The 27,223-nt window shown below is 39.2% G+C and overlaps 1 protein-coding gene across 1 annotated transcript in view; it reads left to right on the top strand.

Moving 5' to 3' along the window:
- The window catches only part of CNTNAP5 (contactin associated protein family member 5), a 410,063-nt gene that overhangs the window by 275,562 nt on the left and 107,278 nt on the right, over window positions 1–27,223 (top strand). Inside the window, exons 9-12 of the mRNA XM_036386345.2 lie at window positions 6,112–6,376; window positions 8,763–8,912; window positions 10,025–10,196; window positions 24,272–24,378. Of these exons, the coding sequence (XP_036242238.1) occupies window positions 6,112–6,376; window positions 8,763–8,912; window positions 10,025–10,196; window positions 24,272–24,378 (694 nt within the window). The remainder of the gene's footprint in view (window positions 1–6,111; window positions 6,377–8,762; window positions 8,913–10,024; window positions 10,197–24,271; window positions 24,379–27,223) is intronic.

Here is a 27,223-nt window from a genome sequence, read left to right as displayed (position 1 = left end):
CATTCTCTTTATAGAGAATCCAAACATGCTATTTTATTAAGCTGATTTGAGATACCTTCATCCTGAGAAGAATTTACTTGTCTGTGAATGTCTTGTTCTACCAAAGTGCTCTAGCAAGTGTTGATCTATCTGTGAACATCAGGCTGGTGATTTGTGAAGGCCCCTCCTAAGGTTTGGAGAATCACAAGTTAGATTTTTTTTCCTATTATTGGTGCTCCAATAAGACTATAGGAATCCTATATAAAAAATGTTGGAAGTTTTCAGTGACATTTTTCACAACTTTCTGTGGACCAAGATGAATTTCTAAAAAAATAAATTTTGTTCAATTATTTAATGAAAGTGTTGGGTCACATAATTAAAGAGAGAATGGAATTTGTTATTTTTTAGATAAGGCAGGTGAACTCAGATTCTAGAAATATTTGGTTCTTTTAACAACAGGTTTTTATATTTTCTTCTATCTTTCTTTGTGGTCTCTGGGTCTTCAGAGGAGTCTCCTTTGCATTCTACCTGCAATGTGGAATAGCAAGGAAGTCTATATAAATAGCATTCATTCTAAGGTCCTATTTTATTGTTCCTGAAGGGTATAACAGGATTATTTTGAAAGAAATTAAGTGTGTCACCTCAATTGAGGTTGTGAAATAAAGTCTATTTAAATAACATCTTTCCCATTGATTTCAGTTGGCTTTGTCCACAATTCTAAAGAGTTTCAGCTTGCAAATGTATAATCCAGCACATAGCTGCATTAATAAACTCTTCTTGATATAAAAGTTTCTTTGTGTTAGGATTTTGATAGTTGTGATGGCAACAAATGAAGCAAGTATTTCGGGGAGAGAGACCATATTTTTTAATAATTCTGGACGACATGCAGAAAAAAATGACATGTTTCTGAGCAAACAAGGCTTTTTTGAGAGTCATCAGACTTCAGCAAATTACAGGTTAGAAACAATTGTTCAGGGTTTCATTTATTACATTATCTGGCTAGTCAAATTGAATGAATAGGGCAGTTAGTGCCTGCTGAGCAGAGGAGGATGTTTCAAGGTGGGAGGTGATAAGGCTGTTAGTCCCTGTAGGAGAGGAAGAGAGATGGCTAATTATTGTCATAGGAGCTAGCAGGGGATAAGGAAAATGGGAGAAAATGTAATTTTCTGCAAAGCCAAGGCTTTAGTATATTTTTAAAGGTCTTATTCCTATTGGTAAGGCCTTAGGAACTCTTTGGCACTTGGCATAACAGAAGCTGAGCCCATCACAGTCAGGAGCCTGGATTGTGTGCAGTTCACACCAACCATTTAAGCTGGTGTTGTGCTATGATACACAGATAATTGGAATTTAAAAGAGGAAAATCTATTAAAGGAAACTAATACATAAAAAAAGAAAAATGCTGATAGGAATTGCCTTCCATACACTTTTCTTTTTTAAGTTAGATGTGATTCTGTTTTCATAATAATAATGAAGGAAAAAAAATCTCATTGCTGCTGCATTTTGTTCTAGGCAATAAAAACTAATAAGCTGTAGATCACTTTACCTTGAAGTGGAGCAAAATTGGACTTGGACTGTAATAATTTGCCAGTTTGATCTAACACATCTATCTTATTCACTTCTAGCAAGGTGAATTTGAGAGGCTGGCTTCATTCCTACTTGTTGCTTAAAGTGAATATTCTCCCTCACCAGGAGGTTGGGTGTGGGTGAGATCTTGGGAGGAGACGAAGCCAGGACAGCTGATCCAAACTGACCAAAGGGATATTCCACACCAAATGAGTCTGCTCAGCAATAAAAGCCAAGAGAAAAAGGAAGGCATTCATTATTGCAGAGCAACTTCTACACATGCTGAAGCCCTGCTTCCTAGGAAGTATCTGGGCATCATCTGCTCATGGAAAGTAAAAATTAAGTATTTTGTTTTCCTTTGCTTCTGTGTGCAGCCTTTGCTTTATTGAACTGCCTTTCTCTTGACACAAGAGCATTTTCTTCCTAGCATCCAGACAAAGTCAATACACCACAGAGAAAAAATATTAAGTGGTCACTATTTTCTGTGTATATGTGTTTCCTCCTGTGGTTTTTTTTCCCCCTTTTCCTGTCTGAGAAAAACAATGTAGAATGTTTCCAAAATATTTCTGTATTTGCTCTCATCTTTTGTCAGCATCTCTTAACTATTGCACCATGAAATGAAACAGTAATGTACAGTCACTATGGGCATAAAAATGCTAAAATCCTTTGTTCTGCTTCTGACCAGTGACACAGTCATTTTAGGAGTCTGAGATAAAGAACATTCAGAAAGGTCCAGCCAAGCATCTAATCCCTTTTTCTCTCATGTTGTCACAATGTTTCAGTTTCTTCTAAGCCTTCTCTATTTTTTGTTAAATGTTACTTTCTCTCCATTGGGGATATAATTTTAATGTAAACAACTTAAATCAATGTGATAAACAATTAACATTTTGTTGGAATTCATGGTACCTGCAGTAAGTGGAGATAGGCCAGTTCTCTATCACGAGATTGATTATCACAGGGCCATATTAGTTTCAATGTAACTTGGATCAGGAAAGCTTTCAGATTTCCATATTGAAATTTTTTTCAGAGAAACAGAAACCCATCTCAGTACAGGAACTTGTGGTCCCCTGCCCTTGGGATGGACTGGTTGCTCACTCAGTGGACCCATCCTAACTGAAGGAACACTGTGCACCTTGGTGCTCCCATATCCTGTTTGAAGACAGTTTGCAGCAGTATTTCAGAAGGCTGGAGCTGGTATCTCACTTTGATTTGCTTTTCATGTAGTGTTCAGCATGGTCTTGAGAAGTACATGAAATATGTGGGTGTCCTGACATTTGTTCTGCTAGAGAGAATTAATTTAAAAACAGGGCTTGAAGGAACCTCCCTCATTCTCAAAATCCAGTTTCTCAGAGTTGAAGTCCAATTTTTCATCTTATCCTTTTAAAACTGCGTCAAAGGTCACCTTTTTCTTCTGTTACTCTCCTGTAAATTCATCTGCAAACTCAGTCCCTTCACAGCTAGAAGTAGTCCCCCAATTTCCCAGCTGGAGATATTCTTGCCAGGTTACCACATTTGTATCTCAGCCAGGCCTGGGATCTTAGTCCCTTTACCTGTCATATGAAATCATCCTTTCTAATTCTCTGCAGAAAGCAAGATACCCTTTTTATTGGACAGTATCCACAGAGTGATTAATGAGGAAAGTTTAAGTGCCCATTTGATGCTCTAACCTGCAGGTAGAATGAGAGCTCAGAAATACTCATTTATTGTTCTTTCTTTTCAAGCTGTGATCTTGGCCTGGATCCTCTGGTAGGCTAAGTGCTGAGAATTGCAGTGCAGCTGTCAGTTTGAATAATTTCCCAAGTGCATATTATTTTTGATTAGTATTCTCTGAGAGCAAGGAGGATGTATAAGGAACTTGTTACCAATTGCCCTGACTGTGGTGTTGTCTTCTCTTTTCATTGAACAGTACATAATACTACGTGAAGAAAGGCCAGAAATGACTGAAATGGTTCATTAAAGTTATACAGGTTTTATTGAAGTCCCACAGAAGTCACTGGAAAGTTTCCAGTCAGTTTTGGATGAAGTTTATGGCTCAGAGGATCTTCTATGTAATCCACTTTTGTCCTCATCACTTAGCAACTGTGTTCTTCCATTCTCTTTTAATAGGAGAGGCTCTGGTTCTTCTTTAAAATGCTGTAACATGCTGCTGCCTGTTCATTCCACATCTCACTTGAACAAGAACCACCTCTAAAGCTATACCCTGCCTGCAGAAATCTGGGCTGCTTCTACTCTTTTCTTAAGACAGCTGTCATGGCAGCCAGTGAAAAAATTGCAAGTATCTTGATTGCATTTTTAGGCTCAGAAGTTTTCTCTTGTAAGAACAATAAGAACTATTTTGTTAAGATTTCAGTGCTTGTTAGAGGAGTCGTTAATCAGTCTGGAGATGGACTCAATGGAATTCTCAAATGCCACGATAGCTAGAGTTTCCAGCAGCTGGGTAGAGCTGAACGTCCCCTTTATTTTCTCTAGGGATTAGACCATTCTTATCCCATTTCCTAGCCAATGAGCTCTTACTTTTCAGTTAAATCGGGTTCAATTATAAAATCAAGTGTCTTCCAGATATCTGGCATATACTCTGGAGAGTTCCAGAACTGCTGCCAATTAATGCAAAATGCTCATGATCAGATGAAGGCTTAGAGGCAGCTGTTTACTTTTCTGACTTAGACCTGCTGGAAAATTTTGATTGAAATTCACACTCACAGAAAATTTAACAATTTTTTAAAAGGGAAAAAATCCCACTTCAAAGTAACAGTTGTGTGTCTTTTTTCAGTTTTTCATGTTACTGTCTCTAGGGAGGTAGACAGGTTGGTCAGTGTAAGGGTGTCAACAACTGTTGTTGGTGTGTATTAACTACATAATCTGGTTCTGCTCTGGAATGCTGGTTTAAGTTGTTTCCCTCCTAAATTAATCAGTTGAATTGATTTAAGTTCTTGGGACATCAGTTGTTTTACTCAACTTTTCTTTTTTTTTTTTCCTTTTATTTTTCACAAATCCTGGCTAGTTTTTAGTCCTGACTGCAATTGCTTATGGCCCTTATGTCGTGGAGGTCTCAATTTTTGAATAAGAGTAACAAAAATACCTCCTGAAAAGAACCCCCCCAAAAGGCAGGCACACCTCTTGTCTGTCTTATACAAGCACCTTTAATTCCATTTACACAGAATATTGCAACACCACCTTTGTGCATTTCCAGCTCTCTGTTCTTATGGTGTGTATAACGACACCTGCTCTGCTTCAGTTTAGACAATGGAGAGGCTAAAGTTGAGGTCAGACTTCAGAGCTTGAAGTCTGACCAGGTTAAGCAAGGGAAGAGATGTGTAGCTCCTGTCCATATGTCCCAGCATTGGCATTGCAGTCAGAACTCTTTGCTGATCATGTCTCAGGACAAGACTTCTGGCCTGAATTTTGATTAAAACTGAGGTAGAAATGTAACAATAGCAAAAAAAAAGTTTGTGCCGTCTCTTCATGCGGCAAATCCCAGCTGGTAGAAGAAACCTTTTAAAGGCTGAGACCAAATTTTCATCCTGCTTCCCACCTGAGTAACGTTCAGTGACGTTCAGATAGGCTTTGGATTATATCTCAAAACGCATTGTAATGTGATATACCCATGGGTTCCTTTTGCCAAATGTGGTTGGTAGCATTCTGAATCCAACGGGTACTATGCAGATAGCTCCATACAGATAAGTATCTATCAAGGATTGCTTCATCCAGTGATAACTTTGTCTATTTCTGGCACCTTATTTCCTGTTAAAAAAATAAAGACTGGAAAGACGTTTGAAAGTGATAGGGAGCAGTTTCATCATCTGTCTGAGATTGCAGGCAGGAATTCCCCAAGCACTGTGCAACTTCCCGCACATCCATCAAGTGCTGTTCATTATAATTATCCAGTTAGAGTGAGGTAAAGGCTCTGATGAGAAGTGTTATCATGGAGAAAGCCTTACACTCCAATGTTTTTATCAGATTACAGCTGGTATTTTACAAAGCAGAAAGCAGCCATGTTCAAAGCAGCTGGCTACAACAATTTTCTCCTGGAGTGGCTTTGAAAGACGTGGCTCCTTAAGTGCATCCTGGCTTTATATATTGTTAAGGTTTTATACCATGTCCTGATTAACCTGGTGGGGTAATCTACAGTGGCTGAGTAAACTGATGGAGTAATTTCTTCCATCAGCTACAGTGATAAAAGCTAGTGCAGATTCTGCAGACTGCTTTGAGTAAATGTGCTTCTCTTCTGGACAAATTGCAAATTGATTTGAGGGCTGGGTGACTGAGATAATCAACTAAGGTGTGGCATTGATAAGGACATTTGGTTACATTTAGATTCTTCTAAATAGTAAGGTTTTGATTTTTGATCCCCAGCATTTGGGATAAAAGTAAAATTTTGAAGTTAGGTATGTTTTCCCAACATGGACAGATACATTTCCTATTGATTTCCAAAGATATGTGTCTGAATAATAATACCTATTTCAGCCTTGAGGGCGATTAGAAATCCAACGAGCTTATTTAACTGAAGATATTTTGAGATGACTGAATAAAAGTCATACTGATTATGTTTTATTTTTAATTTTTTTGCAGGGAAATGTGACCTTTTCTTGCTCAGAACCACAAATTGTTCCTATCACCTTTGTGAGTGCCAGTCGAAGCTACTTGCTGCTGCCCGGCACTGCTCAAATTGACGGTTTGTCAGTCAGCTTCCAGTTCCGAACGTGGAATAAAGATGGCTTGCTTCTGTTCACCGAGCTGTCTGAAAACTCAGGACATCTCTTGGTTTACCTCCATGGTGGGAGATTGATGCTACTAATTCAAAAGGAGACTGAGAACCCAGTGGAAATCTCTGAAGGTGTTTATTTCTTGTTTACTTTCACTTGTCTGCTTCCTAAACACAAAGGTTCAGCTCCATGGGATGAAAGGATCAAGCAATAAGGAAACACACAATCTTTCTTTCTCTTTTAAATTTTCTCTTGCTTTCTGGTGGTAAAGCCACTCTGTACAGTTTGATCTAAGCTTGGAAAATTGGCATCCTGAAATCTCCAGACTCAATCTCACTGACAGTTAGCTGAGCCTCTATGTTCTTAAGCAGTCACACTCAATTTTCTTCAGTCAGGTCGCATGAAGCCCTTCCTGTTCCCATCTTCAGACTGTGCTGAAATCAGCTGGGAGCCAGCTCAGCCACGTCATCTTTCCCCAGCAGAAGTTAAGGGAGGCTCAGAGCTGATTTTCTTTCTCTGACTGTAGCTTTGGACTCCCCCTTTATGCTACACTGAGAAGAGTGGCTGACCATGGGCTTCCTCTCCTTACGCTCCCTATTTGGCTTTCTTAGCCACTTGACAAGTTGCTTTGTGTAGTGAAGCTGGTGGGATGCAAGAGGGTAAAATAGGGATGCCTCTCTGATGTAAAATTTGAGAGAATAATAATAATAATAATAATAATAATAATAATAATAATAATAATAATAATAATAATGATAATGATAATAACAACAATAATAATATATTTTCTAAAAGAGCAGATGTTTAAAAATATATAATATTAAAATATTCCCTGTACAGACTAAAAGAGGGCAGATGTATCTATTAAAAGAAGCAGAGATAAAAAACTGACAGAGCTGTCAAAGCAGAGCTGTTCTGTATGCATGTTTCATTCCCCTTTATGACTGAAAATGAGGCAGCTCTGTATATATCCTTACTCATGTAGATTGCTACAGCCATAGCTTGCTGCAATTGAGCACTGAAAACAGATACCAGCCTTTATTGCAGTCCTAATGAAATTTTTGACAAAGCTGAGACAATGTCAATATTTGGTTGGGTGCATTTGTTTTTATGTAGTTCTGAAATAATGAACCTGAGTCCAGCCTATCCAAACATGCTAAACTGCCTACTTGTACATGGGAAATGTGCAGGAGGTGCTTGTGCCATGTTCTGCAGATGTCAGGTACTCACAATAAACTCATGCTTGCTCAAGAATGGACCTGTTTTTCCCCCAAATGGGATCTATTTCCTCTTGTAATTATTTCAAACCTTAACAACATATTCCACTTCAAACAGCACTTCTAGTTGAAAATCCATTTTTTTGCTGGAAAACCAACCGCTAATTCTGTGGTAATTGTGCATGTGTTAACAGCCATTACTGAGTAAATTTCATTTTGAAATTTGTGATGAAATGGTTTTACACACACCTAACACCCACTTTTTTTATTTTGTTTTGAACTGTTCTTGCACCTCTTTGTGTTCCTAAGTGCTTGTTTGTTTTCTATGAAAGCAACATTAACAAAAATATCCTGTTAGGGTGGGGAGTAAATACTAGTTGTCTGTGCCTGATCTCAGTGACTTCAGCCTGATGGTAGCATATTTTGAACTGTAATGAGGTTGCTTTTGATCTGCACCTCTGTGTGTGGGTTCAGAAGCTTCCCCACTGATTCCCACGGCTGTCAGAATAGAGGATGTGGAGTTTCTTTGTAGCTCTGTGGTGATATTTCAAGAGCCACACAATGCAGCACTGATTTTCAGAATAAGGAAACAAGACAGGTAATTTCCCACTTCACATGAGTGTCTGGAAGAGAAGAGACTGCCCAGTATCCCTCAAACTTTAGAGGTTCCTGGTCAGAGCAACAATGCCAGTTCTCAGAACATCCATGTAGAAATCCAACTTCTGTACATCCATTAATAGTACCATGTGCTGCATTGGTGGTGGAGGGTTTTAAGAAACACAAATCCTACTGATACCTGTTGAAGTCATTCAGGTTTCAGGTTGGAGCCTGAGAACAGGCTATAAATGTCTCACTGCATCTAATCTTCTGCAACCTCACACATGTGCTTAGTACCAGAAGCTCAGTAGAGATCTCTGCACATTTTTAGACTTGTAGGCATTTACCAACACACTGAAGATAGACATAAAGACCCCCAAAATGGTAACAGTGTGTTACCAGCAAGGTGAAGGATTGGGCTAGTTTGATGACTAGCTTTGTCCACGTTTTTTGCCTGCAGTAGTACAAGATTAGACTAAAACGTGAGATGACCTACTTAAATACTCTCAAAACTTCCCTTTTCCTGGGCCCTTTCTCTTATGCCAGCTTGTTTCCATAAGTAATGAGTTCTTTTCAGCTACAGTTCTCCCCTTTTATAGCTCAGCTGCATATTTACGGCCACAAGTTGGATGCAAGAGGAGATTTGAAGAGCACACTTGTCTCCTGCACGTCTTTTCTTCACTTTGTCCACGTTTTTTGCCAGGCACTAATCTCCACGATGGGCTTTGGCATTCTGTTAACATCAATGCCAGAAGGCATCGCATTACCCTGACGCTGGATAGCGACGCTGCCACCGCCAGCCATGCAACCACTGTCTCCAGGATCTACTCTGGGAACAGCTATTATTTTGGAGGTAGGTTGTTGCAGGGAAGTTTTCGTAATGTAGATCCTCAGGTGCTCACCAGAGAGCTCTCCCTGGGTGTGCCGCTTGCAGCTAAGAGCAAAAGGTAAGGAGTGATTAAATTGCAGTGCATTCAGCACCATGGACAGGTTGAAGGTGTTGGTCAAGCCTGGCAGAGAGAGAGCACGCAGAACTGCAAGCTGAGCTGTAAAAGTGGACTACTGGTAGTGTTGTTCAATGGGTACCTACATCTATCTGACAATATATGCAAAATCTAAAAAGCTATATTAACCATGAGTGGTTTTGGTTTTGGTTTTTTTTTGTTTCTTTTTTTTTTTTCCAGGTTAAAAGGCCTTAGAATTATTAATGTTATCAGCATTCCTGTAGAAACCACTGTTCTGATCAGGCTCAGTGACTTTTTGGAGCTTAGGTGGCATGCAGCTCAAATCTTCAAAGGTATTTATGTACAAAGCTCTTGTGGAAAATGAAGATAGGTTTAGCTCAACTTAGAAAAGGGAAAAAAAGTCCTGGAAAATACTATCTTCTGCTTTTTGGAGCGGAGTGCAAACATTAATGTCATTAACTGTCTTTTAATCTAATATATTTCTTTGTAGTGCTTACTGTAGTATGGTTCTGATCTTGATGAACCCTGTGGATGCAGCACTAAGTGAGGATGTACAGGAGGTTTGGATCTCAGAGCTGTCTAAATACTGGGGAGGCTCAGATACAAATGGCTTTCTTGCTGCCCACAAGATTTCATCTGCACATTGCTTCAGCAGCAGAATTTAAGACATAATGATTTTACATTTTGTACAACTCTTTTAACAACTCATGTTTTAGTTGCTGTGGAGTTTAAAGAGATGAAAAAAAATCATATTTTGATTTTGCTCAACACAAGTATGTTTCACAAGGTGAAAACCTCATATTGTGATACTTTCAGTGGCTGGCTTCTCTCTTTTTTTCTTTTTTCCCCTAACTAGAGGATTTATAACACAGGAGGTTGCATAGCAAAAGGAATAAAAACATTTGGAATAATAAGCCTCTGAGTTCTTGCATCAGGAAATCCCAGCAGAAATAGTTGAACATTCCAATATTCTTCTCTGCCTCTTCTCTTTTTCCCACAGGGTGCCCTGACAATTTCACCGATTCCCAGTGTTTAAATCCCATTACTGCTTTTCAAGGCTGTATGAGGCTCATCTTTATTGATAACCAGCCCAAGGACCTCATTTTAGTTCAGCAAGGCTCCCTGGGGAATTTCAGTGATTTACACATTGATCTGTGTGGCATCAAAGACAGGTAATTATTATTTCCTCTTTCTTGTATTTGTTCTTTTTTCATCCTAGTGGTTTATAAATACAGGTTGCATTAAGTGAAAATTCTGATCTGCCAACATTACAGATATTAGGCATAATAGAGCTACTAATAGAAAATACTGCAACAAAGATAGGAGGACTGGAGGGGAAATGGTTTCAATTACATGAGGCTCTCTTCACATTGACTTGTAGGAAATAGAGTATGCAAATTCAATCAAACTATAGATTGGTGAAAGGATTAAGTTTTATGCATAAACAACATTTGATTGCTTTGAAGTTCTAGAGGAAATGAAAGAGAAGGAAAAATTAGTTGATTCATCAGAACATGTCATACCCTTAATATATGAGTTGGTTCTGCTTAAATAAATCATCTACAATTTTTCTTGTTAGCCATTACAGCACGTTCATGATGAGGATATGGTACATCTCGTGTGCAATACTGCCCATTTAGTGGGACAATATAATGATGGAATGTCTGCATCTGCCAGAGAAACATTTCAGTTTAAATAGTGATCCACATCCCTCCTAAGATGAAACCTGACAAGAACCCCAGATTTTCCCATAAACAGCAGAGAGGAAATAAGAAACCAATTTTTTTAAAGCATTTTATAAATCTCTTTTGCTTCTTATGGATTTTTAGTGTCTAAATATTTCTGAATCATTTATGCAAATGTGTACTTTGAAGTTAGTATGTGGAATAGGAAGTTCTGTGTGTTTTTTTTTTTTGGTTTCTGTTTTTGGTGGTTTTTGGGTTGTTTTGTTCTGAAAAGTAGAAATGAAAGTGCTGGAAATTTCATGTGCTTCAAATAGTTAGGGGAGTAATAAAGATATTTTGGAAATGCATTAGGACTGTAAGCATTTAATGTCTTTTTCAGACATGTTACTTAGATGAAGTTGATGGCTGATTTCCATTATTCCTTCCTATAGGGGGAATCAGTCTGCTGGAGATGCAGTCTTTTGATAAGTGGGCATAACGTTTGTGATGCAAGACCTCTGTCCTCATCTTTGTATGTTCATTTTTGTTCATTTTTTTTGGAGAAATTACTGACTTGGCTGATCTTGGCTCTTTCCACATTTAATGATGGCTGAATTCAGGGGAATGTGAATTTCATACTTGGTGTGCCTGAAATGGTAGATGGAATTCTGTCACTCCAAGATAGAATGGAAAAAGATGCAGCTAATTTTACAAAAGGAAGCAAAATGTCATCTTTTCTAGGAACTGAGAAAATTTTGCTGTTTTCTTGGAGGAACGGATTATTTGAGTGAAGCATTTAAAAGCGCTTTGTGTGCCTGTATGTAGAAACAAAAGAGAACTCTTCTGGTATGGTGCAGAGGTGCTGTGGGACATCTCCAGTGCCTTCACTGTCACCAAGTCAAGGCTAAGTGCAACTTGGTGGTACTACTGAAAATATCTTCCTTATCTTTGTTGTCCCAAGGATGACAGGCATTAGTCTGTGCTCATACCATAAAATTATTTAGGGCAATGATCCAAACATAATAAGAGTGGGATTGTTTTACATAATGCCACCTTTCTTGTTAAATATATCAATCACACAGACAAAAAAAAGTTATGTAGTTAAGTGTGATGTAATGGAGGACCTGAGGGTGCTGACTGACAGAGGCTGGACCAGCCAGAGAGTGCCCAGGTGGCCAGGAAAACCAGTGGCATCCTGGCCCTATGATCTTCAACATCTTCATCAATTATTTGGACATAGGACTGGAAGGGATACTGAGCAAGCTCACGCATGATACAAAACTGGGAGGAGCTGTTGACCCCCTGAAAGGCAGAGAGGCCCTGCAGAGAGCCTTGACAAATGAGGGCTGGGCAATCACCAACTGTCTGAAGTTGGGGAAATGCTGGATTCTGAACCTGGGATGGGGCAGCCCTGGATGTATGGACAGACTGGGGAATGAGATGCTGGAGACAAGAAAGGGAGTCCTGGGGGGATCCTGGCTGATGGCAAATTAAATATGAGTCAGCAGTGCCCTGGCAGCCAGGAGGGAGAACCCTGGGGGCATCAGGAACAGCATCCCCAGCTGGGCAAGGGAGGGGATTGTCCTGCTCTGCTCTGGCTACACCTGTGGCCACTGCAATGTGAGAAAGATACTAAACTGATAGAGAGCATCCAAAGGGGGCAATGAAGATGGTGAAGGGCCTTGAAGGGAAGCTGTGTGAGGAGCAGCTGAGGGCACTTGGCCTGTTCAGCATGGAGAAAAAGAGACTGTTGGGAGACCTCCCTCAGTTACAACTTCTAGTGAGGGGAAGAGGGAAGCCAGCACTGATCTCATCTCTGTGGTGACCTGAGGGAATGGCCTGCAGTTACATCAGAAGAGGTGTAGGTTGGAAGTTAGAAAAAAAGTTCTTCACCCAGAGGGTTTTTGGGCACTGGAACAGGCTCCCCAGGGAAGTGGTCACAGCACCAAGGCTGACAGAGCTCAGATTGACTGAGTTCTTTAACCAGAAGAGATTGCTGAGGGGAGGCACCATAATGGTCTTAGGTGCTCAAAGGCTGCTGCAGCACTGAAGGGAACAATCATCCTTTCTGTCCAGGATGTATAGGAGAGCTGTGTGGCACAGACTGCCTGAGGTGACTGTCAGCTCTCTGTCACTGGGAGGCTTTAGGAAAAGATCGATGAGTCTGTGAAAAATAATGAACATGGATGTGGGTGATCCTGCCTTGGGGTGTGAGCATGGACTGAGTGATCTTCCAGGTTCCTTCCAGCTCTGTTGCATTCGCTCAGGCTTTTCCTGCAGCTGGAACAGCTGTGCCTTGTTCTTGCTTTGGGAGTTCTGAAATGTCAACAATAACAGTGCATAAATGAAAAGAAAAAAAAAAACAAAAAACAAAACACCAAAAAATCCATGAAAATCATGGGAAAAATCTTTCAGGAATTCAGGTCATGAAGTCTCAGACCTGTGAGAAAGCTCATTTTAGTAGATGTATCTCTTAGACAATCTAAGCCAGTGCTGCAGCTGTGAGTAGGGACTGTGTAGCCCAAATTTATGTTGTTTTTTTTTTTTTAATAACCTGATATATATAGATAGGTACAGTTATATATGAAATGGCAGAGAAGGAGCAGCAGATCCTATTCATATATCATGATTTGCTCTTTTTGCTTCTAGAAAACACATGATTCATTTTTACAACTCAGAAGAAAGTTATGTGATTGCAGAATTTATTGCTCTGGGTTTTTTAGGGATATCTTCTTTGCAAATTTCATGATGTCTAGAATAGTGGTTAAACTCCATTATGGTTAGTGATATTATTTTCTTTGACGAAAAATAACCTGATTCCCTTCTAATAGTCCCTCTGTTTTCTTGAGGTTCTATGACTTCTTGGAGGTGCCTGTCTCCCTTTCAGATGTGGTGTAAATGGTGAGGGTGAGATGTTTAGAGAAGGCAGGGACTGAGGCACTGGAGAACTACAGAAGCATCTTCCCCCTAATAAATCGAGATAACAGCTCTGTATGGATCCCTTCAGAACTCTCTATTTTAGTTTCTAAAAGATGAAATGCAAATCCAGTTGGATGTATTCATTGACCACCTTCTTGGCCTGACCAGCCCTTTGCAGGAAGTGTGTTCTCTCTGGGCCACTCAGAGGAGGTGCTGTGTGCAGCTCTGACTGCACAGTCTGTAAGTCTGTCATTCAGCCCTCATGGCTGTTTCTAAAACTGACACTCTGTTTCTTGGTGTGCTACAAACTCTTCTCTGCAAGGAGAGATGAAATAGGCTTGGACTCTTCAGCCTGGAGAAGAGAGCTGCTCAGGTTTGTGTGATGAGGAGCAGCATGAAGGGGTGAATAGTAAACAAGAATGTGCAGTTTCTCACAAGTTCAAATCTTACACAACATCAAATTGGATGTTGTTAGATGCCGTAGAGATCAAATGTAAAGGGAAAAGGTAGTAAGGCGTTCATGAATTCATAAGCCACAGATGGCTGGAAGCTGGCAAAGGGTTCAGTGGGATGCTTTTGAACTTATTTCATCAGCATTTTTGCTGTGGCACTGTCAGAGTAAGGAAATTGAAGGAGAGGCACTGTTGATCTGAAGCAAGTCTGGAGGGAGGTGATAAACTTAGGACTAGGAAGTCCAAGTCCCTCACTGTTTCTAAAACATTGTTTTCATTGTATGCAGCTCTCTGTACCTCTGTTGTTCAAAAACAAAATATATAGCATCATAGCTATGCTAATCTCAAAATACATTTGAATCTCGGTGTGCATTTTGCTAAGTACTAATACGTTCTGCACTGTGTTTTCTCTTCCTTTGTGTCAGTGGAAATAGTGGGCGGGTGGGTCTGTCTGTGTGTGGGCCAACAATGGAAGGCATAGCCTGGGGAAAATTCAGTCAGCCTCTCATTTAAAAATAAATGAAATGGGTAGGAAAACAAATATGCAGATGCTGAGAATTTGGCCACAGAGTTGAGAAGCTCTGGGATTTCCCATTCAGCAATTGGCTCGAATGCCAGATTTTGTGACTAGAAATACTAGCTCCAGTCCTGAAGCTGAGTTGGTTTTGCTGTGGTTGGCATCCTGTTCAGAGAATAGATGCAGGAATGTGGGCTCAAGAGAAATTGCAGCTCAAGAGTTACCATGGTTATTAGGAAAATGTGCCAGAAAATCATTAAACCTCAGTCCAGAAATGCAGTGGATTCCCAGCCCTTCATCACACGGCACAGATGCTCCCTTTGGGCTGAGCAGGGCTGGCTGCTCTTACTACAGATGGACCCCTTGGAATACAGCAGCAAGGGCTGCAGTGTTCCCTGGAGCCTGAAGGCATGGCTTGATTAATCTCATGCACTTCTTGAATGCAGTGGGACAGACTGCTTTGCAGTTTTATAGTGTCAAGAAGAAAATTCCATTTGCAGGAGTTCTTGCACTCTGTGTGTACACAAACAGGTGAGATGTGGTGCGGTTTCCCCTACCACCTCCTGCAAAGTCTATAAGGAAAAGTGCTTAGGAGGCATTGCTATTGGGGTAACTTGTGCTGAAGAGCTGTTGTGAGTAGAGAAGTGGTCTCTTTTTCCTTTGAATTGGCTCTTCATATGGGAGTAGTCTCTTTTGCCCCTCAAGGTGGTGCTGGTCAAATGTTTGCATTCACCAGGCTTTTGAAGCGAATCCTCTTGGAACACACCCATAATGATGACATTGGTTGCATTCATGTTTTTGACTCCTCATCCCCCATCACAAAGGATGAGGTATTTTTGTTGCCCGGTGACAGAGAAAACTCTTTAAGAAGTCTGAAATTTCATTATTCTGTCGATCCTGCCAGAACGGAAATCCCTTGAAGTGATGGACTTTATGGTGAGAGTTTCCCTGGACAGAGGTGAGGCTGAAGCAGATGGAGAAGCACAGAGTTGTATGCCCATTATTTTTTTGTCGTAAATTCTATACATGATTTGCACTTGAATACATTAGACTGGGTTGTCTTTGGATTAGGAAAGCCTGTTATGTGTTAAGCCTGTCATTATCCATAAAGGAGCTATGAGGGTAGCCAGATCCTGCTTTTCTTTAGGCTCAGGTTCACAAGTTTGCATAGATAATGGATGTGTTGCTCTCCCTGCCTACAGCTGCTGAGGTACTTTAATCTGATTGCTGCAGCTCATGTTGATTTTGCGCTGATGAAGCTCTGCCTGGGTTGTCCTATTTTTACTTGGCTGGCACCTTGCCCTTGCTGTAGCAAATACTGACAGTACTTGTCAAGGACAACACCAGGGACTTCACTTCCCTTAAGAGACCTGGGGGAGAGGGGGAGGGAAAAAATATTCCCGCTGAATTCACCTTAGCAGATGGACGGATGGCACATCTTGCAGGACATCCTGGGAATTCCAGTGATGTGCCACAAGGAGCACAAATCTGACTTCAGATACTTTCTTCTGAATCCTGGCAGGGTCCCATCTCTGTAGCATCAGCAAGCAGACACAGGCACACTGATGCTACTGTCCTCATTAAACCAAGATTCATCTGCATATTCCAATTCTCCCAGCAAATCCAAATGGAGAGAGGGGCATGTGGTATCCATAATAATCACTGTGATGAGATTGGCGTTTACAGTTTTACCTCCTTAGGGAGAAATACATGAGTTGATTCATGAGTTGGCTTCCCTCAACTGCTTCAGTTGTGGAGCACAAATAGTGTGCTTAGTCCCTATTATTTTAACCATACGCATGTTTTATCTGTGAAAATTCTTCATAGTATTTTCTAAATAAATTAGCTTAAATTGTTCTTTTTCCTTGCTAAATAGACCTGACCTTTTAAAATCTTCTTTATGCCTATTTCCTTTGTAGATTCTATTATATTTTATTATCAATTTTACTTCTAAGATAGGATTTTTTTTTTACTTTTTCTTCCTTTACTTTTAGTGCTGAATTTAACATTGCTTCTTGTGTTGTACTGTCAAAATGGGCCTTTGGGAAATTAATTACTGTTGCAGGTGAAGGGTGTTAGGATAAATCCGATAAAAGCACAGTGGTTTTTTATATTTCTTAACTCTCCTCTTAGATTTAGTGTATGCCTTGCAGCAGAAGCCAAATTTCATATGATCCTTTCACCCCCTGGCTTGGCCATGCAAGTGAAAAAATATTCTGGCTAATTATGGACAATGAATTTTAATTTTTTGGGTTAGAGTCCCAGGCTGGGATTAAAAAAATCAAGCATTTAGTATTGCATTTAACCTCACATAAATATCTGCAGTGCATTGCGAAAGAATAATTAAGAAAACCTCAACCCCCAATTTGGCATCCATCCTTTTCATTCTCTATAATTTTTCCTATTTTCAGTATATAGTGCCTTCTCTGCAGAAAGGACAATTATTTTATAGTGCATATTATTTTCTCTTTGCAGGAAATCCTCTTATGTTTTCCCTTCTTGCCTTTATAGCAATGAGTGGGATGTTTTTACATCACATTTCTTGAATATGGATGATGATCAAAGCTGGAATGAGCTGAAGACATAAGAGGGGATGTTGTGTCCTTTTTCAAAATGTTTCTGATTTTGCATAAATCCCAAGTTTGGTTTGAGAATTGCCCAACTATGTCTCCATCCTCAGCCAAACCAAAGTGTTTGGACTGCACACCTTCAGATGCTGGAATACCCAAATCTAGATTTTTTTTCCTTCAAATGCTGCAGGAGAGACTGTCCTGGCTAGCTATAGGGATCTGATGGTCCAGATAATTAGTTCTTCTGATGTTTTGTCTCACCTTAAATAGGTGACTTCAGTCCTGTGAGTGAAAATTTTCCCTCTATCTTTTATCTCTTTTGCCTGTTTTAGGATTCAGTGAACAAATATCTCAGGGCTACTGAAGCTTCATGTCTTCTTCTAATTTCTATATTAATTAAGGAAAATGGGAAAAATTTTTCAAAAAGTTTCCCTTTCTTGTACTAGATACTTTGTAAAACGCTTTGCTTTGTGCTTGTTCAGCAAACATTAGGATGTTCTTAGAAATGTGTCTTTCTTTTTCATTATATTGCCCTTAGAGAAATTCTAAGGTTTTTTTTACTTCCTCTTTACTAAACCCAAAGCAGAATGGGGTTTGGGGGAATGTAAAATGATGTGGAAATGGAGTGGAGAAGGTATCTTAAACACAAGCTATATTACATGGTGGGAAACGAAAAAAGGAAAAATGTTTCTTAATGACTTAATGCCTTGTAATGATCACTATACAGTGAAGAAAATAGTATTAGAAATAGAGAAGGACATGATGTTCTGGGAGAGTTGAACAGTCTCCTGGGTAGTTCCCTAAAGTATGCACCTATATCACAAATTAGACATGCTAAGTAATGGAACTAAATTACTGGCATTACACCCTTGTAGGCAGCATTTTGAAGTGTGGTCTTGGAAATCCTTTCAATACCACACAGGTTTTAAAATGGAAGGACAGGATGCAGAAAAGCAGAGCAAGATTTAAAAAATCCAAACCCACAGGCATCTAAAGCCTGGGTGTTGGAATTAAAATCCCTGTAATTCTGAGGAACATTCCCTCATCTCCTCATATCTATTTTAATGTTTTAAGCAGCTGAATAATACAGGTAATGGCAGAGCTTCTCTCCAATAGCTCAAGGGCTGATTGACAATGAAGTGTAAAAAACCATGTATCAGAGTTTCCTGCTTTTGGACTGGGATATGATCTTCACACTGTCAGATGCTCTTGCTCTGTGATAGACAACAAGAAAATATTTGTTCAAAGCAAATTCCAGAAAAAAATAGGCAGTTACAGTGGAAAATGCTATCTCTGAGGAGGGGGTGGTTTTCTAGGCTTTGTGTTTCTTTAATGAGAATGAAGAAGAAAGCTCAGGTTATTTGGATAATGCCATCAATTGGTTTTGCTTGCCCTTCCTTAGTTGTGTTTTCCCTGTCCTTGTTTCATACACGCAATACCAGCTGCAGAAAATGACAATCCAGGCCCATGAAGTGTTCACTAGTCTGTAAAAGTGCTGTGTTTCAGAGCAAAATAAAGACAGATGCTTCAGATTCATCAGTATCATTCAGTAAATCCTGCTGAAGGTAGGTAAAACATTGGTTTGAGCAGGGTGAACACCTTCCTGTAACTGCAGTGCCTTCTACATGGGGAAAGGTGCTGAAATTGGAGAAAGTTAACTTTGTCCCTATGAGTGTAGGGACTTCTTACTAGCATGAGAGAGGGGATTTGTCCTGAATGAGGCCCCTGTGAAGAAAGAATGCAGTTTGAAAGTAGGTAAGGGGCTAATTTATTAGCTTTTGAAATCCTGCTTGAGTGTGGAATTGAGTTTGGGAGGAACCTGAATAGAGTTCTCTCCCGTTGCTCTTCCTTTAGAGTAAAAATCCATGGGATGTGCAATGCCATGGTAAATTAAAGGCCAGATATGGGGATGCAAGCATAATATAATATTGTATCTTTCTTTGTTTGTTTGATTTCTGCAGATGGCTTTTCTGCTTTTGCTTTGTAAAATGATGAATTCTAAATGGAACAGCTGTCTGTACAGGATGGTTTATTTGTTTCCCTTTTTTCTTTTTCAAATTTATTTATATAAAATCTTTTCTGCTGATGCTAAGCCAAACTGTCAGCGCATTTACCTATATTAAAAATGTAGGTGTTCTAACAACAAAGCAATCAAACCTTAAAAAAATGCCTTTTATCTAAGGCACAGATAACAGGCTTTTCCTTCACTAGTGCCAGTCCCAGCACAACCTCTTCCACAGTTCTGGGCTACTCATGCCTGAGGGCTGTTGGCATCAGTGTTCACATCTTTTAAATGCTGGTCTCACAGTGGTATGCAGGTGCAGGGTCTGAGAACCAAGGTGACCAACAGTGCAAATAATAATATATTTTAAAAGTTCTTTCATCAAGTTTTGCAAATCTCACAATGAAGATAAACCTACCTTTGTTATAAACTATTGAGGGTTTTTGATTTTTGTTTGTTTGTTTGTTTTTGTTTTTTTGCATCAATTCAGTAGGATAGACTAGCTGATTTCCATCATGGAAAACAGGAATTGTCTGTTCACATTATTCTTGTTCTCTTTGTACTCCAAGTGTTCTCACAACATAATAAATTTAGGAAAGAAAACATAGATGACTTAAAAAAAATAAAGAATGTCACAAGACTTTTTGGTCTTGTGTAAGTTTTTGGTCAATTTTCTATAGTTGAAAGAGGAAAAGAGAATTTGGAATGTGTGGTGATGGGGAAGAAATGTCTGCTGATGAAAACCACAGGTCTGGACTGCTGATTCTTTTGCAGCCCATTGTAATATTGCTTTTGCACGTTTTTTCTCTTTGGTTCTGGTAGCTCTTTTTCTTTCTTTAGTTAAGGACACCTAGCCCACTATTTTACCACCAAAAAAAAAAAAATCCAGGGCGAAAAAAGAGTGGGACGTGCTTTTGCGATATTTTTTTCTGATGCTCTCAGTTCTTCATTAGTTTTCCCCTTGGTAAAGCTCTGAGGTTGTTACATATTGTCTGTCTGGTTGCATTGCTAAATTTCTCTTGGAAACGATTGTCTGGTCTCCCCTTGAAGCCATTTCTTGTATCAAAAATAACCTTTGGCAAGGAGTTTCCCAGATTTACAGCTCAGCACAGCAGGGCTCAAATCCATGTTGTTGCAATTGGCCTCCATCTATTGAGTTTAGCGGAAAGCCACCATTTTACTAAAGCAAAATATAGTCTTATTACAGCAACACCATGAGTTTCATAAGACTTGTATACCCATTATATGAAGTCATCTGTTTTAATGTTAAATTTTGTTAATTATAAATTAAATAGCTGCTGACTGCAAATAGGAAAACATGCTGAAATAAAATGAATTTGATACAATATTTAAGACAATGCTTTATTGAAAGATAGTCTTCCAAAATTTCATGTGTTTTTTTTGTTACAGCATTACTGAGTTTTGGGGACTGAGTGCTTGTCTGAAAATTATGTGTATATACAGTCTTGATATTTAGGGGGTGTGCTCCTTTTTTCTTTCTCTCTGTGATGGTTCCCTTTCCTTCCTCTTTACTTGGGAAGAATCGAGGGTAGTGCTGAATGTACTGTGCTGACTATAACAAAATCTCAGAGGTGCTTATTGAAAGTACACTGGGTTTATTTCCAGTCAAGTGTAACATCAAATGTATAGAGCTCCTTCAGCCTTCCCACTCAAGTAATTTTGCTATTGTTATTTCTTCATCATTCCCATCAAAGGCCCGAATTTCTCCCCCATAATGTCTGTGCAGTTTGTCCTTTGATTTCAAAGGAAGCACACTCACGGTTTTGGAGGTGAATGTTTCATCCAAGGACAGGGAAGGCTTTTGTGCAGGCTCTGCATATTGCTCACTTAGATGGCTAAGGTGTGCATTTTCCAGCTTGGCTCAATGAGGGAAAAATTTATTTGCTTCAGTTATTTTTTTTAATAATAATTTTTCACTGTGATATATAATGTATAAATAAATGGGGAAGATCAGAGTACCTGGTCTGTCACAAGCATTCTTAGGCAAATCCATAAATTTTCAAGTGTCTCATTTACATTGCTTGCAAAAATTGAGTTGAGCTGTTTGTTCGCTTCAATTGCAAATAGGTCAGGGGCTGCCTGATGCAAATTTTTGTCTATGAAATGTTCTGTGATACCACTTCATTTTTTGCTGAAAGTGTTTGTTTCTACTAGAATGCAAACGTTAATTTATATTTTAAATTGCATGTGTTTAAATCCTTCAACATGAGGATCTAGGACAGTTCACAAATGCAACAATCTGTGACTTATCCATGCCTTGATTAATTTTAATTGTAGCTATTTCTTAATTTTGAGTTCTCTCACAATTAGGAAAAATTTTGCTTCTAATGAAGACACAACTGCTCAGCTAAAATGGGATTATGGTAATTATTAGAGTTGCAAAGAAATTTGTTTCATAAGCTCTTAGAAGGGTTAGTTATCTGACCAAAAACAAGATCAATGCAGTTGCTGTTAATTAAAGCAAATAGACTAAGGAATAAAAAAGATTTAATTCTGAATTTATGAATATCATTAAAAGCTGACATGGTTTGTTTGACTTGCATTTTGTGCATTGTTGGGAGAAGAAAAAGTGTTTGCATTCATAAGACAAGTAGATAGAAGAAGTGACCTTCAACTTTGTAAAATCTTTAAAAGGAAACAGTTTCAAGGGAATAAATGTGGCTAAGCCTCTAATACAGGCCTTTGGCAAACCAGAAATGGTTAGTAATTAGCTCTACTGCATTGGGTTAATTAATAAAAGGTAGTTTAAAGTAGGCAAAGATCATATTTGTCCATTACACTGATGATGTAAGTTATGCTAATATCAGCACTATTCTTTTTATCTCTCCAAAGAGCTCTATTAACATGGTATGTTTCTTCTCACCAGCCTCCCTGTGATGTGAATAGAACTGCTGCTGTACAGGTGACATAAAGGAATGTTTATCACTAAATAAGTGCAATTAAAGGCAGTGTGCTGAGGGCAAGGGCAGGCACCACCAAAGTACAAATATGACTAAATGTGCTCCCACAGGTGCAATTCACATTTCACATTCCAACCCTCCACAGAGCTGTTGTACTCCTGTGCTTTGCCTCTGGGATGGAGCTGCTGGGGCGCTGCTGGTTCAGGTGGCTGGCAGGGTCCTGCAGGGTACAGAGGGTGCAGGGCACACCACACAGTCCTGTTTGCACCATCCCAGAAGGCTGCTCCTGCTCTCTTCAGCATCAACCCAAAGCTTTAAATCTCATTTCAGTGATGGCAGAGAGGCTGGCTGGGCTCTCGTTGTACCAGCAGGCTGTTGGACTGATAGATGATTGCCCAGCATACCATTAAAAGACAAAATCTCATCCCCTCTCAGAATTCCTGCCTTATAAAGGAGGGCAAACCCAGAGGTTTTGTTTCTTTCATGTTTTAGAAAGAAGATGTTCTGCCACAGCAGTGGTAATAGGTTCTTGGAGAGCTAGAAAACTAGGAATGTAATTCTCATCCTCTGTCCTCTTTTTTTATTTGAGCTCAGTGATTAATAGAAACCATGACAATGATTTTTATAAGACCAATATATCTTAGAAATGTTTTAAAAGATGTTGCAGATATAAATAACATACTTTCTCCTTGAATTCCTTATTTCTCTCATATTTGAATAATAAGTAATTACTGCAGTAATTGAGCTAGCATTAATAAAAATAATATTTCATGTTAATATTTTTATATGACCTTTATAATCTTATGTATAATAGTATAAATAGTGATCAACTGAACCTGTGTTCTGGACTGAATCTTAGACTCACTGATAGAGATGAATAGATGTAAGTTTGTATGAATGAGAACAGAGCATATTGAGGACAAGAGGTTGTTCTGACAGGCCTCTGGGCACATGAACGGGTTCCTTTGGCTTGTCAAGGTTTGGCAGCTCCAAACAGCCTTGGACTCAAGTAAATTGATGAAAACTTGGCTGATGAGGCTCAGAAGGCTGGTGAAGATGGCTGTTAGTGACATGCAGGTTTTCTGCTTCCTTGTGTGGAATGGCTTTTAATTGTAAGTAATTAGAAGAAACAGATTGAAAGCCACTGCTAAGGGCAATATACCTACTTGAATGCAAAAAAGCTTCCTAAGGATAAGATGAACTGCAATAAAACCACATCTTCAGCTAGAAAAAATCAAGGTAGCATCAGTGATTTCACACTAATACCCTGGAAAGATCTGGGCACTGAAAGAGTTTTGAAGCTCAAATTACAGCAAAGCAAATCCTAATGGAGTTCTGTAGTGCAAAGGATAAATTGATTGCCTGTTTCCTCTCCACCCACCCATCACAATTGAATCAGCAGTATAAACAAGTTACTTATTTTTTAAAAGTCAGACATACTGTGTAAAAGAGATTAATATACTGTAAGAGGGGGAAAAATGAAAAAAAGACAAATAATAGAACAATCTGTTCCCATTTAAGCTGGTGTAACTCCAATGCACTGCCTACGTTTATACCAGGGGAGTTCAGATCAGCATTCACTTTTTGTCCTGGAGATTGAATTTATCTCCCACAGCTTTTATTTCTGTTCATTTCCTGAGCTGCATGCTGTTGTGCCTCTTTCTTCTTTTAATAATTTGTTTCACAATAATACTTCAGAGGCACACCAACTAAAATGAGGAAGAGAGTACAGAACTCATAATTGAAGCTTATTTTTCTCTCACTTTAGAGATTTGCATGCTGTTAGTGTTTCCACAAATGTAACTTAGCCTAATTTTGATAACTGTGGTGCCTCTTCAATCAGAGAACGGGGATTCTCCTTCGGAACAAGATTTCAATACCATTTTCACCTGCTGCTTGTCTTGCTCTGTGGTCAGAAAGTTCATGACACTTTAATTGCTAATAACCAGTGTGTTTTTATTTACAGTGATCTTTACCTATCTTCTGGATGGATTAAATGTTCTTTTCTTCAGTGCTTGGATGTGAATCACAGATAAATAAATAAATAATTCTTTCATTACACAGCGATTTCAGCCCTAGGAAACTCTTGTCTGAATGAGGAGTTGAGACAGTTCTGTTGCTTTTGGTTTTTTTTTCCCCGCAGCACATTATTTTTTGCAGAAATATTTATCATTAATTACATTTTTTAATGTCTCAATTTAGATGTTTACCCAACTACTGTGAACATGGAGGAAAGTGCTCCCAGTCCTGGAGCACCTTTTACTGTGACTGTAACAATACAGGCTACATGGGAGCCACCTGTCACAACTGTAAGTAAACCCACTTAGAAATTTTCATTTGTATTACATCCTTTTGTAATATAAAAATACAATTGCACTTTTCATTTGTATTACATCCTCATTGCAATCATAGTGGCCATCAGACGTTTAATAGAATTTAGCTGGGCTGAGCTGGCTGATTTTAATCTGTGTTTGGGGCTTTAAGTCAATTTTAACACCCTGGACTTTGTTTTTAGATCATATGAAAGTCCTTGTAGCAAGAACCCAGTTTCTGACATTTTATGGTTTTGAAATTTTGCTGAACTATTTTTTGGGCTGCTACTATTAACAAGAATACAGAAACATTCAGCTACTGAAATCCACAGCAGAAGGAATATTAAAGGTTAAAAAAAACCCATCAAACAGTAGAGGCACAAAATGCTGCAAATTCTGGTAAAAAATAGAGAAAAGAAAAGCCACAATAAAGCCACTTCATACAGCTGACTAAAAGGAAAAACAGAAAATGAAGGTAAATTTCCAGTTCTAACAAAGGAAATAAAGAGAAAAAAATGTGAGTAAGAATAACAATTCCAGGAATACAACTGTAACCACTCTGGATGCTTGATGAGCACTTGGACCGCAGATAGGACGACATTGGTGAGGTGGATTTTTTTTTCCCCTGTTTAACTAAAAAGCCAAAGAGAAGAAAAGGTACTTAGTGGTTTGGAGCTGAGAATATTGGCAACCATACTGTCATTTTGGAGACTTTAATGGTTTGGTAGTTAACAGTGAAAGCATTTGCGGGGTATGCAGCTGACAAGAGATTCTGCTGAGAGATCTGTTGATAGATTTGTCACCTGAGCTCTACATTGTGAACACAAAGGAAGCCAAGGGTTTTGTGTGGAAATCACACCAAGCCAGATGAAGAGAGGGAAGAAAAAGGCTGACTTTATAGTTTTAAAAACAGGGTTTACTTTCTGTCCATTGCTTTAGTTGTTCTGAAAGGCATCAAAACTCTTCAAAGCTCATAAGGCCATAGCAGAGTATTTACACCAGCTGATGACTGGTGCAGAACTAGGTGGCCAAGTCAGGTGGTGAGAAGGGAGGGGCTCCTTGGGGAAGGAAGAGAACTGTCACTGTTGACTGTCAGAGGCGATTAGGGACACTCAGCTCCAGGCTACATCTGTGCTGTCATATTAGCTTGGGGCCTGAGGCTCACTATGTCTGTGCCAGCTCAGTGTGGCTTCTGTCCAGAGGAGACCATCTCATACCACAGAGAGCTGGTTCATGACTAGTTTTCCCCACAGAGACTTCCATGGAGCTAGTGAAGCCTCCTGCTTCTGTCAACTCATGTCTGCCCTTCAAAGACACATACATAGCTGCAGTTCTTTAAGATTCACTGATGTGAAACTACTCTGAAAAGTTTCTCAAGAAGCTCTTGTGTTAAGCTGGCAACACCTGTGATGTACAGCGCTTCAGCTGCTCAGCTTATTTACAACTGATTTATCAACAGCTAATTTGATTCTAGCTAGATTGTGGAGCCAGCTACCCTGTGAGCCAAGCAATGCTGATAAACAGCAACATTAGTCTGGAGAAATGCATTCATCTATTTGAAATATGCAATGAAACCAACTCAAAGTCGGTGGGCAAACACAGACTGGTGATAAAAAACTTACAGAACAAGAGATATTATCACTTTCAGCTGATAGTGGGTGATGTGCAGGAGTACCTTTTAACAGGTGAATGAAAGGCACAGATTTGATCACAGTAAACTCCAGAAAATCCTCAATGTATAGGAAACTCTCCAATCATATAATTCAGTGTAGTTCTATCAAAGTAAAACATCTAATTTCATATGGTTTGAAATATTACCTCAAGAGATTTTTATTTTCCTAGAACACTGATGCTGACAGGCCTGAAATTGAACCTATACCACTCTGAGAGGCTAATTACTTTATTAAACTGCCCTTCAGACCCAAATCCATGCAGGAACATGGGAAAGATTTAGCTGGCAATCTGCTGCAAGCAAAACAGTGAGAATTGTTTCAGTGTTGTCTGGATTTATTTTTGGTCTGAGTTACATCACCATAGGTTTTACCTCATTTTGGTATGGTGAAATGTGGGTGCCACTGGTTAAAAGAATAAAAAGACCCATTCTTTGTTGTGCTTTTAGGAAGAACTGCATGGCATGCATCTGCAAGCCAGATTTAATTGGTTTGTGTCTTACCACTTCAGACTGGGAGATCTTACCATTTTAAGAATGAGATCTTGAGAGAAATTGTCCCTAACTCACTGTCATCAAATATGAATTATTGAAATACATTTTATGGTTAGTATACAAGCAGTCTTATTTTTAGTTCCAAATATTCACAGACCACACTGGATCCTGCTGTGAACAACTAACAGCTAACAATACAATCTCTTCTCCAAAGAGTTTGCAGTTAAGTTTCTGAGGGTATAGAAACATGCTGGCACAGGTGATGGAATGCTAGAAAGGCTTCATCAGCATTACAGGTAGCAGTTTCAGTCTACCAGGTGCATAATTTTTTCTAGGCTTTCTTATACCAAAATAGTCATAAAGTAGAGATTAAAAAGAGGAAGAAATGGAGTGCTTAGTGACATGGGAGAAAGCAATAATGTGCTTGTGTGAAAAATATAAGGCCGTGGCCAGAGGAGTTTGACATTTTTGACAAGGCAAATGTCAGAGTCATGACAGGTAAAGAGGTTGGAAATGTGCCATGAAAAGCAAAGGTAAATAGTTTGCATTTGATGCAACATAAGGGAATTAGAGAGTGACAGAAAAGAACAGTAAGTTGATAGAAGACACAGCTGGGACAGTGTTTGCAAGACTGTGTCAGATATGTGGGACAAAATTGTGTCTGGCATGTCTGAAAAT

This window comes from Molothrus ater, chromosome 7 (genome assembly GCF_012460135.2).
Source record: "Molothrus ater isolate BHLD 08-10-18 breed brown headed cowbird chromosome 7, BPBGC_Mater_1.1, whole genome shotgun sequence".
In the NCBI taxonomy this organism is placed as follows: Eukaryota; Metazoa; Chordata; class Aves; order Passeriformes; family Icteridae; genus Molothrus; species Molothrus ater.
Note: the sequence above shows the minus strand (reverse complement) of the source record. Positions and strands in the feature narration are given on the sequence as shown.